The 13318-nt window shown below is 51.2% G+C and overlaps 1 protein-coding gene across 5 annotated transcripts in view; it reads left to right on the forward strand.

Moving 5' to 3' along the window:
• VAV2 (vav guanine nucleotide exchange factor 2) overlaps positions 1 to 13318 on the forward strand; it is a 127134-nt gene that overhangs the window by 105981 nt on the left and 7835 nt on the right. For 3 of the 5 annotated variants that reach the window (XM_053996293.1, XM_053996295.1, XM_053996297.1), the window contains exons 9-22: positions 2572 to 2671; positions 3884 to 3979; positions 4520 to 4588; positions 6759 to 6845; positions 7707 to 7792; positions 8051 to 8183; positions 8822 to 8836; positions 9241 to 9350; positions 10080 to 10181; positions 10311 to 10399; positions 11167 to 11183; positions 11525 to 11546; positions 12752 to 12879; positions 13066 to 13140. In XM_053996293.1, coding sequence (XP_053852268.1) covers positions 2572 to 2671; positions 3884 to 3979; positions 4520 to 4588; positions 6759 to 6845; positions 7707 to 7792; positions 8051 to 8183; positions 8822 to 8836; positions 9241 to 9350; positions 10080 to 10181; positions 10311 to 10399; positions 11167 to 11183; positions 11525 to 11546; positions 12752 to 12879; positions 13066 to 13140 — 1129 coding nt within the window. The remainder of the gene's footprint in view (positions 1 to 2571; positions 2672 to 3883; positions 3980 to 4519; positions 4589 to 6758; positions 6846 to 7706; positions 7793 to 8050; positions 8184 to 8821; positions 8837 to 9240; positions 9351 to 10079; positions 10182 to 10310; positions 10400 to 11166; positions 11184 to 11524; positions 11547 to 12751; positions 12880 to 13065; positions 13141 to 13318) is intronic. The other 2 variants (XM_053996294.1, XM_053996296.1) reach the window with 1 other exon arrangement.

Consider the following 13318-nt stretch of genomic DNA (forward strand, 5'->3'; position numbering starts at 1 on the left):
GGACGTGTCCCCTGTGACCCACCAGGCTCCCTTGGATCCCTGTTCCTGCAAGCCCCTGGTTGCAGCTGGATTTTTCTTGAGTTCAGCATCCTGTAGGAGAATGAATATCCAATGTGTTTGTGGGGACACATCTGAGGGGGATAGAGATGAGCTGGAATGGAGTAAAACCTCAGTGGCCTTCAGGGGTTTTGTGTGGTCTCTGCAAGCAGCAGAGGGCTGTGATGTGGTGGGGTGACTCCTGTGCAGGGGAGACTCGGCCCTGCTTTGATCAAAGTGATTCCTCACTCTCCAAGAATCTCATATTTGGCACAGAGCTCGTCCTGCACCTCCTGCACCAAGAATAAATGTAAAAGTTTCTTTCACAAACAGAATCAATCCTGAGTTTTGGCAGCTGCAAGCAGGAGCACCCCAGCACACAGGGATAAGGTTGATAAAAGCCTTTAATATCCTTAATACTAATCAAAGGGTGATTCATTGTGGAATGGTGCCAGGCTGTTATTTCACTGTGATTAAACCAGTGTCTAGACACAGAAATGCCATTCAGAAGTCAATAACTCCAGAAATACCATCTGCATTAATAACACACCGTGAGGTCACATCTTCCAGCATCCATGGGGCCTTTGCTTATAAAGGGCATTTTTTTTTCAGGGTTAAATTACAAAAATATTCCAAAGAAGAATGCAAATAATTTCAAAATACTCATAAGACTCACTTAGGTGACTTTGATCTCCTCATTCCTGGCTCAGCCCCGTGCATGCCAGTGCCATCCCTGGGGACACAGGGAGCAGGCAGGGGACACAGGAGGAGTTGTGGAGGTGACACTGCTGCCCAGGGAGGTGCTGTGGCTGTGCAGGAGCACGAGGCTGGGTTTTGAGCCATTAAATCAATGTTTTCTTCTGTTAACGTGCTGGTGGGAGCTGGCAGAATGCTTGGAGCTGGTGAGTTCCATGCAGATGGGTGAACCAACTGAGCCCCTTCCTAAGGGAGCTTGCAAAGAACTTCCTGAAGGACCTGAAAGCCTTGGAGAGATGTGAGGGAAGGAGCCAAAGCAGCTGTGAGGTGGTGATGGTGGTTCTGAAGCTCTCTTCAGTCCACAGGCATTTTGGGGACATCAGTGCTGTGGGAAACTGCTGCTCGAGGGGGGTTGTGCCTTGTAGAAGTCCCTAAAAGCAGATTGTTGGGGATGAAGAGTTTGGAGCAAGCTGATGTAAATAGGCAGAGTCCTTTCCTACATCAGGAAAGTCAGGAATGCCACATTTTACAGTGAGGGAATTTCAGTGCAGGAGGAGCAGAAGGTGAACTCTCCAGGGAGACAGTGTTGCCCCACCAAGAAAGGAACATGAACCTCCAGAATCCTCACTGGGTCCCTGAATATGGGACCTTCCTCCATCAAATCTATCCATGACAAATAACTCCTGCTTCCCTCCACATCCTTGGAGGCATTCTGGCAAAATGATGCATTGCTCCTTGGCTTTGCAGGGGCCTTTTTTAAGGAAATGGTTTGTAAATCTCTTCCTCTGGAAGCCAGAGGTTTGAATTTATGCTCCTGAAGCCTTTTTGAAGCTCTCCCCATGCTGGCAAGGTGGATATTATTGTGCAGAAGTTGTCAGGGAGAAAGGTAGAAGAATAATCTTTGCTGGCTGTGGCTCTGCCGGGGCTGTGGCTCCATAAATCTCTTTATTCACTTCCCTGCTGGGTGTGAATGTCCCATGTTTATGGAGCAACTGGGTCAGTGGTTCCCAGGTCATCTCCATCGAGAGATGAGGCCCCCAAGTAATGGATGAGTTGCAGTTTGTGATGGAAGATGTGTCTTAGCTGCAGCAGAACAGTTAACAGCCAGGAATGGGGAGAAAACCCAAACCTGTCAGGCAGGATTAATGAGGGAAAAGGGGGAATCCATGACAAAACTGCTCTTTTTTTCTCAGTGGTTAAATTTATAGCCCAGGGTGTCCGTGCAGAGCTTCACTGTGTTTCCAAAGGCTGTGACAACATTCTTTTCCCAATTACCCAGGCTCTTGATCCCTAGGTCCCTGTGGCTCTTTCAAGAAGATGTGATTCTAAAATGTGACACAGAGCCATCGTAGAATCACTGAATGGTTTGGGTTGGAAAGGACCTTAAAATTCATCCCATTTCACCCCCTGCCACGGGCAGGGACACCTTCCACCATCCCAGGTTGCTCCCAGCCCCATTGAACCTGGCCTTGGATAATTCCAGGGTCAGCCACAAATTCTCTGGGCAACTTCTGGCAGTTCCTCACCACCCTCACAAGGAAGAATTTCATCCCACTATCTCATCTAAAACCAGGCTCCTCTGCTCTGACCACCTAGCCCCTTCTGTTCATCATGAGCTGAATCACCTCCATGGCCTCTGGAAGCTTCTAAATGTCCAAATGTTGAAAATCTAAATGTCAAAAAGCCAGACAATAGAAGAGTGTTTATACTTTGCAAAGCAGTGAAATGGGGGAACAGCTGTCTGCCTCGTCCTTTCACTGCACACACATTTATGTATCTTCTATAACAGCTTATAGCTGCCAGCATTTCCAGTTAAACCTGTGATTTTCCTCTCTCCAGGCTGCTGATTTATGGCAAGTACTGCAGCCACATGGAATATGCCCAGAACACCCTGAACCACCTCCTTGCCAACCGGGAGGACGTCCGGCAGAAGGTGGAGGTGAGCGGGCAGGGGGCTGAGTGCTGCCCCCCACCCCTTGTCCCAGCTTTGGGAAGGACTTGCTGGAGCTCAGGGTGGTGTCTGGGGAAAGTCTGATTTACCAGAAGAAAAGAAGGGTGTCAGAGTGTGTCTGTGCTGCCACAGAGGGAGCAAAGCTGGGGCTTACCCTGTCCTGATCCCCCGTTTTTGCCTTATCTGCTCACCAGCCCCACGCTCTGTCCTTCCTCCCCGAGTTTATCCAAGTTAAAACAAACCAGTCACTTTATTTGAGTGGGACTGGCTGTGGGACAAGGTCTTTGAGTTGTCCAGGCTCTGAGCATCCCCAAACCAGGAGCCACGTGGTTTTCCAAAGCCACCAGCAGCGTTGGGGACCATCAGAGGCAAACCCAAATCCCCAGGGAAACGCCAGAATTCCTGCCCTGGCCTCCTTAGTGTGAGCAGGGGCTGATCCAGATATTAAGGGAATCAAAGGAGCCCCAGAAGGGATGCATTGTTTGAGCTGCTGTTTTTACCCAGCTCTAATTCCTGCTTTGCTCTTGATGCTAATCGGAATTTGCCGGGCTGTCCGTACACGTTACCTCACCTTCCACAAATGCACTTTGATTCCCTGTTCAGGGCTAAAACTGCAGTTAGGAATTGTTCAAAATGTGCTCTCTGTGTCTCACATCAAGGCTGGAGCATGCAGCTGCTCCCTGCTTTTGCTGTCCCTCCCTCCCTCTGTGACAGCTCTGTCAGGTCACACAGAGGGGCTGAAAATGGGTCTGGGCAAAGGTAAAGGTGCCAAAACTTCCTGCAGCCACAATTAGCTCATCTTAATAACTTAATGCTCATCAGCGACTCCAGAGCCACAGGCTGCTTGCTCAGTGCCAGCCCCTCACAAATCAGCTGCATTAGCTTGGCCCAGCGAGGAGGTGGCTGAGGCAAATGGGTTTCATCTGACATTTCCCCAGGTCTGAGTGCCCTAATGAGCAGCATCTCATTAGGCTGGAGTGGCTCATTTGCATGGCAGTGGCTGGAATTTAGGGTCCAGCCCCTGGGATTAATCCCTTGATAACCTCTGTGGTGGGAGCCCGGCTGTGGCTGCAAGGACCACAGGTCTGTGGGCATCCAAACTGAGTTTACAGGAGCCAAACAAACATTCTCGAGACTTCAGAGACTTCTTTTAGGTGGGGAGCTGTTGTTTTCTCACTGCTGATTTATTGATCTTCCTAGGAATGCACGCTAAAGGTCCAGGATGGGAAATTCAAATTGCAAGATCTGCTGGTGGTTCCAATGCAAAGAGTTTTGAAGTATCATCTCCTGTTAAAAGTGAGTTTTTCAGCACTGGCACTTCTCTGTCTGCTCTGTAGCATCTTTCACCTCTGTCAGTGGAGGGTGAATCATTGCCAAATGCAGAGCAAGGGTTGGGATTTTTGTTCCCCTTCAAATAAAATAATTACTAGACTACTTAGCATGACATAATATTTGTGCTGTCTCCTAAAGTGTGGTGACCCGGGGTAATTCTGCACTTGGTAGCCACGAGAGGCACTTAATGAATATAAAATAAGCTTGCATATAATCTGATTATGTGTGAAATTCCTCCAGTCAGCTCTGGGTAACAGATCTCTCAAGCACCAGCCCTTGGTGTGTTCCCTGTCCTGCAGCCACAGCTGCCTGCTTGGGCATCCCTGCGTCCCTGCCATCTCCCTGGCATCCCTCCAGTCACCCTTGGAATGCCTGCAGCCACCCTGGCATCCCTGTCACCACCCTGCCACACACTCAGGCAGACCATGTCTGGTGCAAGCAGGGTCTGGGCATCTTTCCTAGCACATCTAAACTCTTTGTTTTTATTCATTCCTACTTTCTCAGGAGCTGCTCAGCCATTCCTCAGACCGGCCAGAGAAGCAGCAGCTGAAGGAGGCTCTGGAGGCAATGCAGGTACAGGAGGGGGAGAGTGGGGAGAGGGCTGGGCTGGCTTTGGGGTGCAGCAGAGCTCAGGACCCCTCTGCTCTGTGGAACGAAAATTTGGATGCAAAATCCATCCAGGAACAGCTCGAGGGAAGGCAAGGTCTGCTCCTTCTGGCCACACCTGTGTGTATTGATTGTCACTTGGTGTGGTGGCCTCACGTCACCGCTGCCCCCCTCTGAGGCAGAGGGGATTTGTTGACAAGTTAGGACTTTTCCCTGATTGCTGTTGTGTGTGCAGAGGCTGTGCCAGATCCGGCTTTTGTTTCTGCTGGGAGGGATTTGGAGGAGCTCCAGAGGTATCAGCAAGCCAGGGAGTATGGCAGCCACGGGAGCCTGCGTGTGTGGAGCGTTCCCTGTGTGCTGTTAGCCAGGTGCTGGGTGGGAATCCTTGAATCCACCTTTTTTTTTAAATTTTATTTTGTTAAAGGGAAGATGTGTTTTCAGTAATTGATGACTTTTGGCATCAGCTGTTTGCTTTGCTTAAAGTCTCTTTTTTTCAGCTTTTAGCTGGAGCCCCCAAAATCTCGGAAAAAACCATCAGCAACAAAAAATCAAATTGTGGAATCATCCAAATGTTCTCTGACTCGGTTATGTCTCCCCACACACACATTCACACCAGATCAATTGTCAGCAGAAGCTGACTGGAGGATGCTCATTAACTCCAGGTTTTTCCTCTGGAGAGCACCTCAGGATTCATCCCCGTGCTCGTGGTCACTTTGTTTTCCACCTCTGGGCTGCAGCTTTTGTAACGTGGCTGCATTTCCTGGCCCTTACATAAGCTGGGTGACCTTTCCAGCCATCACCCTGCCAGCCCAGGGATCCAGAGCTGCTCTGTGGCTCTCTGTGGAGTGGAGGTGGTTTGAAGGACGTTGCATTCCCAGCCTGCTGCTGTGGCCTCAGATGAACGCTGGGCCTGGTGACAGCAGCCAACCCCACTCCTGGCCTCATCACCCAGCACCACTGCTGAAAAATAAATGTGTGTTTGCTCTGGCTCTGCTGCAGACTCAGCATTTGTTGCAGGAAGATGTTGATAACCATCAGGGAGGTTTCTCTCTTCTCCTCCCCATCACCAGGAGAGTGTGGGAGCAGTTCCGACCACGCTGGGCTCTCGGGGGGCTTTGGGAGCCATTCAGTGTGGTTTTAATTGATCTGTAAACCAAGGCTTAACTTCCAAGTGATGTCTTTCATCACAAGTCCAGCCTTTCTGTCTGCTGTGCTGGCAGGCAGCAGACATTGCTGCTGTCTGGGGCGGGAGCTGTGCAGGGGGTGGATGGAGTGACATTCCCAAAGGGATTCAGCTCCCTTTTCTTTTGCTTGAATAGTTGGTTTCACAAGGCAAGGGCAGGATTTGCACCAAAAAAAAAATCATTTGTGGTGGGGTTTCTTTGGTGCAGGTACCAACCCTCTGCCTGAGAAGGCAGATTTGAGTTCCCAGTGGTGGTGGGGGGAAGGCAGATCCCAGTGAAATTCCACAGCCAACATTTGCACGTTGTTCTTTTGAGTCCTGGTTGATCCTGGGACTGTGTTTCCCTGGGACTGTGTTTCCCTGGGAGTGTGTTTCCCTGGGATTGTGTTTCCCTGCTTCAGAAGGCTTTTGCTTATGTCATTTCTCATCACCATCCCTGCCACCCCTGGCTTGGTGATGTTACAAGTATTGTCACGTAGATCTGTGATTATGGGATGTGATTAACCCTCCTTGTGTTGGGGAGCTGAGCAAGGTCTGACCCGGGGGGGATGTTTTAAAAAATCCCCTGTTCAGATTTAATCCAAGTTGACAAGAGCTGTTGTTGAGGTCAAGGAGGGAGCAGATAAGAAGCAAACAGGCACAGCAAATCCGCTCTGAAAGGTGCAGGAAGTTGTTCCAGTGGAAGGGATGGCTCCTTCTCTTTGGTGGATGAAAATTTGGGGTTTGGGATCGCTGTGCTGCCATGGATTCGTGCATTGCCATCTTCTGGGAGATGGAAAACATTGCAGCACCTGCCTGGCTCTGGGAGCACCAGCAGCCTCACCTGTCCCAGGCTGCAGTGGAGTCCTGCTTGGACTTCTGAAGGAGCTCCTGAGGGAGCCAGGCTCATGTTTGTTCTCCTGGGTAAGGTACTGGTGAAGTAAAAATCACAATTCACCTTCTTTTTTTTTTAAGGACTTGGCCATGTACATCAATGAAGTCAAGAGGGACAAAGAGACTTTGAAGAAAATAAGTGAATTTCAGAGCTCTATAGAAAACCTGGTAAGTTGGAAAAATCCTCTTGAACCGAGTTTAATTTGATTATTATTGATGTATTTGGGTTTTTTGGGGCAATTACTACTTATTCTGATGTGCTGAAAGATCCCCATGTGTCCAGAGTCTCTCATGATTTGCTGATGGTCCAGAGGTGGATGCTCCATCACAAAACTGCTTTGGCTGGGATGGAGGGTGGCTTCTCTTGCTGGTGTTAGACTAAAAATGTTTCTTCAGCTTTTTCTCACATTATTAGTGTAGGGAGGACACAGAAGTTCCTCAAGGTGCCTATCTGGCTTCTACTTAAAAAGAGGTTTTCTTTTGATTTTAAAAGGACAGAGGTTAACTGAAAGGGGGAGAAGGGCTCATGTAAAAAGGCACCAAATCCCCAAAATTTCAACCAGGTGTTTTAAGGAGAACTCATCCTTCAAACCCCAGAGGTGTCAAACACTGTGCATCAGCAGACCTGGAGAGGTGCAGGGCTTTAAGCCTTGGCTTCATTTGGAAACGATGAACTTCTAATGGATGGCTATTTAACAGAGACAAAACCCTCAATTACTGTGAAAACCTCTGAGAAATAGCTTATTGCAGCTGGGGAGGGGTTTGCAAAAATGCTTTGACTGCTGGGCCTTGCCCTGGGGTGCCAGGGCTGGAGCTCTGGGGGTTTCCTGGGGTCCTGTACCTGTGTTCATGGCCAGGCTGCCCTTGGAGCATCCTCCCTCCCCTTGCTGAGGGTGGTGCTGCTCTCGGGAGCTTTGGCAGCCTCAGGCAGGGCTGGGGGGTGAAATCCAGACAGCTCTGGGTTTCCACCTGCCCAAAGCACCGTTCCAGGCCTGGCTGTGGGTCTGAGCTCTGCTTTGCTTCCTGCAGCAAGTGAAGCTGGAGGAGTTTGGGCGGCCGAAGATCGACGGGGAGCTCAAGGTGCGCTCCATAGTGAACCACACCAAGCAGGACAGGTGAGTGGCAGCACAGTGTCCCCAAACTCAACGTGCCCTCATCTAACTATTCCCATTGAGCTCTTTAATTACTTTAATTTCTTTAATTGCTGCCTGGAATTTCACTGCCGTAACCCAGCATCAGTGTGAAATCACAGCAGGGCACGAGCACTGAACATGGAGCTGGGGAGCTCCTCAGAGCTTTCCAAATCTTTCCCATTGGATTTTTTTAATGATGTGTTTGACTGGGTTGCTTGTTTATTTGCTTGCTTTGGGCAGGTATTTATTTTTATTTGATAAAGTGGTGATCGTCTGCAAGAGGAAAGGATACAATTATGAGCTGAAGGAAATTATTGAGCTGCTCTTCCACAAGATGACTGATGACCCCATGAATAACAAGGACATTAAAAAGGTAGGTGAACCAAGGATTAGCTCTGGAGAGCACTTTGGAGCTGTTTCAGGGTAGTATGTTCCCATTAGCCTTTTAAAATAGGAAAAAAAGCTGGAAAATAAACGCTCAACTTTCAAGACAGCCTTAAATAGCATTGGGAAATGTTTATTAATGTGGGGCTGGGCTGGGTCCTTGACCTGTGTCCTGGCAGAACAGCCCTGAGGAGGCTGGGATGGTTAGAGTTAGGAGGGAGGAAGCTGCTCTCTGCTTTCTGGCCCAGTGTCAGGGAGCAAACATCAGATGGGCAGGAGAGGAGGGCAGGGAGGAGGGAGGGAAGGTGCAGGATGTTCTTTTCTCCCACAAGCTGCAGGGTGGAGGAGCCTGGAAAGGCAGCTTTGCACACCAGGCTGCCAAAATTGGCACTCAAAGCACTGAAGCAACATCATTTTCCTGTGGTTTGATGCTCACTCTGCAGCCACGGAGGAAAAACCCCCCCAGCTCTTGCTTTAGCTTAATCCACTTCCATGCCATGGGAAGAGCTGTGGTGCAGATGGGATAAGGGACACTGGGGTGAGAGCAGCCAAGAACTGCTGAGGGAATGCTGCTGGCTTTGTGTTTTAATAAAATCTCTTTCCACTTTGCTCTCCTATGCTTTCTAGTCCCATGGAAAAATGGTAAGCAGAGCACGCCTTTGGCTGTCGTGTGTTTGTGTGCGGTGTGCTGACGAGACAGGCTGAGCATATGTGCAGTGGGCAGGTCAGATGTTCCTCCTGGGCTGTCACTTGCTGTCAGCCACAGACAGAATGGCTGGGCAGGATCCAGTGGAGCAGAAGAATCTGGGTTCTCTCATCTGCCACCACGAAATCCTGTCTGGCCCAAGTGCACAGCGCCGAGGCGGTTCAGGCATCGTTAACCGGGATGTGTTAGAGAAACAGGGAGCTCTCCTTCCTCCTCCCCTGCTGTCCCTGGCCATGGCTCAGCAGAGGGGGCAGGGACAGGCACTCAGAGCAGTGCCTGAGGCGTGTGAGTGGAAGTGTGGAGTGTTCTGCTGGGAGATCAGCTCTCTTTGCTCTTGCAGTGGTCCTACGGCTTCTACCTGATCCACCTCCAGGGAAAACAGGGCTTCCAGTTCTTCTGCAAGACAGAGGAGATGAAGAGGAAGTGGATGGAGCAGTTTGAAATGGCCATGTGAGCATGAGTGGCTGCTCTAGCCCTGGCTGCAGTTGCCAGGCGTGGGGGGGGAAGTGTCTTGGGCCATCAGGTCACTGCAGAGCAGCTCTGATAGCAAAACCTCCAGTGGGGAAGCTCACGTGGATGCTGGACGAGTCCTGTGCAGAGGGAGCTTGGAACTGTTCTCTGAGCATCCCCACCAAAGCACCTCTGAAACTGGATTTTATCTCTGAAACTGAGATAATTGGGATATTGGGAATTAGGAGTTGTTCCCTGGGAGGGCGGGCAGGCCCTGGCACAGGGTGCCCAGAGCAGCTGTGGCTGCCCCTGGATCCCTGGCAGTGCCCAAGGCCAGGCTGGACAGGGTCTGAGCACCCTGGGACAGTGGAAGGTGTCCCTGCCATGGCAGGGGGTGGGATGGGATGATTTTAAATGTCTGGCCCAAAGCTTTCTGTGATTCTCTGGAAGGACACCTCACCCTGGTGCTGGGCCATGGGGAAGCAGCAGGCTGGTGAGGAGGGTGGTGCTGCAGGACCTGGCCCTGAGCAGGGCTTGAGCTGATGATTGACTCAGGCCAAATCCATGACTCTTGTCCCAGGGGAAGGTAATGGGCAAAATCCTCTCTCCACAACCAAGCCCTGACCTCCTCTCACAGTGGATTTGGTGTCTGTGAGGTGTCCAAGCTCTGACTGAAATGCCAGCAGCCCCGTGGGGACAGGCTGGTAACCCCCAGGTGCTTTCCCTCAGGTCCAACATCAAGCCAGAGAAGGCCAATGCAAATCACCACAACTTCCAGATGTACACATTTGAAAAGACAACCAACTGCAAAGCCTGCAGGATGTTCCTGAGGTGAGCAGCAACCTCAACCTTCCTGCTGTTCTGCAGTAAAACACAGAAAGAAAAATCTCAAAGCTGAGGTTGGGTTTTCTGACTTTTCTTCTTTTTTTTTTCCTTATTTTTTCTTTTTTTGTGGCACAGAGGAACTTTTTACCAGGGCTATCTTTGCCCCAAATGTGGAGCAGGTGCTCACAAGGAGTGCTTGGAGATTATTCCTCCCTGCAAGATGGGTGAGTAATTTCATGAGCAGCTCATTGCTGCACGTGGATGATCTGAGAAATTCACTTTATAAAGCACTGATGTCCATTAATGCATAAAAAAATACAAGTATGCTCCCACCCCGCCTGCCAGGGCTGCAATTCACATTGGCTGGTGGTTTAAAACACAAAGAAAGCAGCCAAAATTCTCCAAAACAAAGAGCTGCATCCCCTGGATGGCAGGGAATCACAGCAGCTCTGTGCAGGGGGTGGGATCTCCAGCTCTTGTGGGTGGGCAGTGAAGAGAGATGATCAATTCTTCTTCACTGAACAGTGAAAGCAGGAGGGTCTGCAGCAGGGAGAACACTTCTGATGAGGAGAGAGCTCCTCTCTGGACCCCAAATATCCCAAAGTACAGCAAAAAATTTGTGTCCTTGGTCCAAACTGGGCAAAGCTGGGACTCACCTGTGCTCACCCAAGGCACAACCCTGGTGATGCTCCAGGGAGGGGTCACAGGGTGGCTTTGGAAAGATTTTGGGTGAGGAGAGGAGGGAGGGAGGAATGAAATGGCAGAGCTTTGTGGCAGTGAGGGAATGGCCCTGTGTGGCTGCAGTCCCTGCCCAGTTCTTGCCCTCCCAGAGCAGAGCAGTGACTCAGTGACCCCACCTCTGCTCTGGGCTTCCTGCTTCAACTTCACACCCTGATGCTGGTCTGGTGACACTCAGAGCATCAAGAGAACCAGGAAAATGGGGTTTTGTTGCCTGTTAAATTAACCCCTTACCCCACCATTTCTCTTGCAGGTTCTTCAGCAGAGCAGGTATGTGGTTTGGCCTTTTCCTCACCCCCCTGTGCCCTTGTCCAGTCTGGGTGTGGGCAGCTCATGGCAAGAGCCAGCACTGGCCTCAGAGGGGTCCCAGCAACCTGTGGGACAGGACTGGGGACCAGTGGCCTCCTCTCCAGCCTAGAACTGGCCCAGTTTAAGCAGCACCAGAGCCCTCAGGAGGTGCCAGCACCCAGCTGGGGTGAGCACCGTGGGCTGGGGGGTACCAGGGAGATGTGGGGAGAGGTTTTCTCATCCCAGTGGCATCAGGTGGGTGCTCGTGGGGAGAACTGAGGCTGATGTGTCCTCACTGAGCCTTTTTTCCTCTTCCTTTGCAGGATTCACTGGGTGCAGGACCTGGTAAGGGCATTGCTGTGGGACAGAGGGCAGGGACAGGCTGCAGGAATCCCCAGCACTGGGTGTGTGGGAGGGGGAGGCTCCTCCCAAAGCCAGGAAAGAGCTTTAGTGCCTGCAGAAGGGTCCTGTGCACCCTCATGGGGCACTGGGGTCTCTCCTGTCCTACTGCCCCATCATTTCTTTGGGTGCCCTCGTGCCCCTGGCCAGCCCTGCTGGGCCAGTAAAGCTTCTGCCCACCACACCAGTGACCCAGGAGAGCCTGGCACGACATCCTCGTGCCAAATCAATCTTCAGGGCAGAGCAGGCTTGTTCTGGCAGGCAAATGTGTTGCTGGTGGGGAGCAGCATCTTCCTGCTGGCATGTCCAGTGTGCTCAGGGCTCTGATGGGCCATCAGTCACAAAGCTTACTGCAATAACTTTTATCTTCCTGTGTTTAAAACTTGCCTGGACAGAGCTCTGGGCCTGACCTGCCCCTGCTGTGGCTCAAAGGAGAAGAACAATTTGTTTTTGTGCTATTTCTGATGGAAGGAAAGCCAAGCCTGGCAAAAAGAAACCTGAATCAAATTTGTGGTTAGAAAAAAAAAAAAAAAGAAACAACAAAACAAGCACAGAGTGCTCTTGCTGGGAGGGGAGAGGCAGAGGTGGGGAGGCATTTTGAGGATAAACACTGTGGCTTTGGTGCAGTGGGGGAAGTTTATTTAATGTGCAGTTGTTGGTGAGACAAGTGGACTTTGACTGGGAGCTTCAGGGGCGTTTTGAGTCCCAGGTCCAGCTGATACTCAGTGGTAGCTGAGTGTTCACTGGTCCCTTTTGCAATTCTGGGGTCACTGCTGAGCCTGGCAGGGCTTGCTGCTGGCCAGGCATTGCCTGGCCAGAGCTGCTCTCCTTGATTTCCCTCTCCTCTCCTGGATTTGAGCTCCTTGGTGAGGCTCAGATCCAGGTGCAGGGCTGGGAGCTGGAGCTTCAGCTTGGCTGGGTCCTTCCTGGGTTTATTTTTGCTCAGGGAACTCAATCATGCATGTAACTGCAGGAGCCAGGAACATTCACTGTGGACACCATTCCTTTGTGCTTTCATGTTTCCTGCCCCTAAATCCTGCCTGCTGTGCCCTGTCAGGGGATGAGGAGAACAGGCTTCAGGAGGGGTGGTTTTGTTTGGGGTTTTTTTTCAGCTGGGACAAGGTTGTGAAACTGTTTTGCTTCTCTGCCAGGTCCTAAAATGGTGGCTGTTCAGAATTACCATGGAAACCCAGCCCCTCCTGGGAAGCCAGTGCTGACCTTTCAAATTGGGGATGTGATGGAGCTGCTGAGGGGGGACCCCGACTCACCATGGTGGGAGGTGAGGGAGATTCCTCTTGGGAAACTCCTGGAAACTCCTAAACCAGTGCAGACTTCTGCATTATCCCTTTGATTTGTGGGATTTCCTTGTGCAGGGGTGTGCTGGGGGGCAGTTTGGGGCCTGTCCCCAGCCCTGCACAGTGCCACCAGTGCTCACCCCAGTCTGATGCCCAGCTTGGCTTTGCAGGGGAGGCTGCTGCAGACGAAGAAGTCGGGTTATTTCCCCAGCTCCTCAGTGAAACCCTGCCCCGTGGATGCCAGGGTAAGTGCCAGAGAGGAGATGGAGCTGGGACTGCCAGGGGGGTGCAGCTGCTGGGGCTGTCCCTGTCACTCTTCTCAGCCTTCTCCTGGAGACCTCAGTCCTTCCCTGGACCTCCAGCGAGGCCTCTGCCTCACAGGGGAGGTGGATCCCTCATGCCATGGTGCAGGTGGCAGGGCAG

The sequence above is a fragment of the Vidua macroura genome, chromosome 21 (genome assembly GCF_024509145.1).
Source record: "Vidua macroura isolate BioBank_ID:100142 chromosome 21, ASM2450914v1, whole genome shotgun sequence".
NCBI lineage: Eukaryota > Metazoa > Chordata > Aves > Passeriformes > Viduidae > Vidua > Vidua macroura.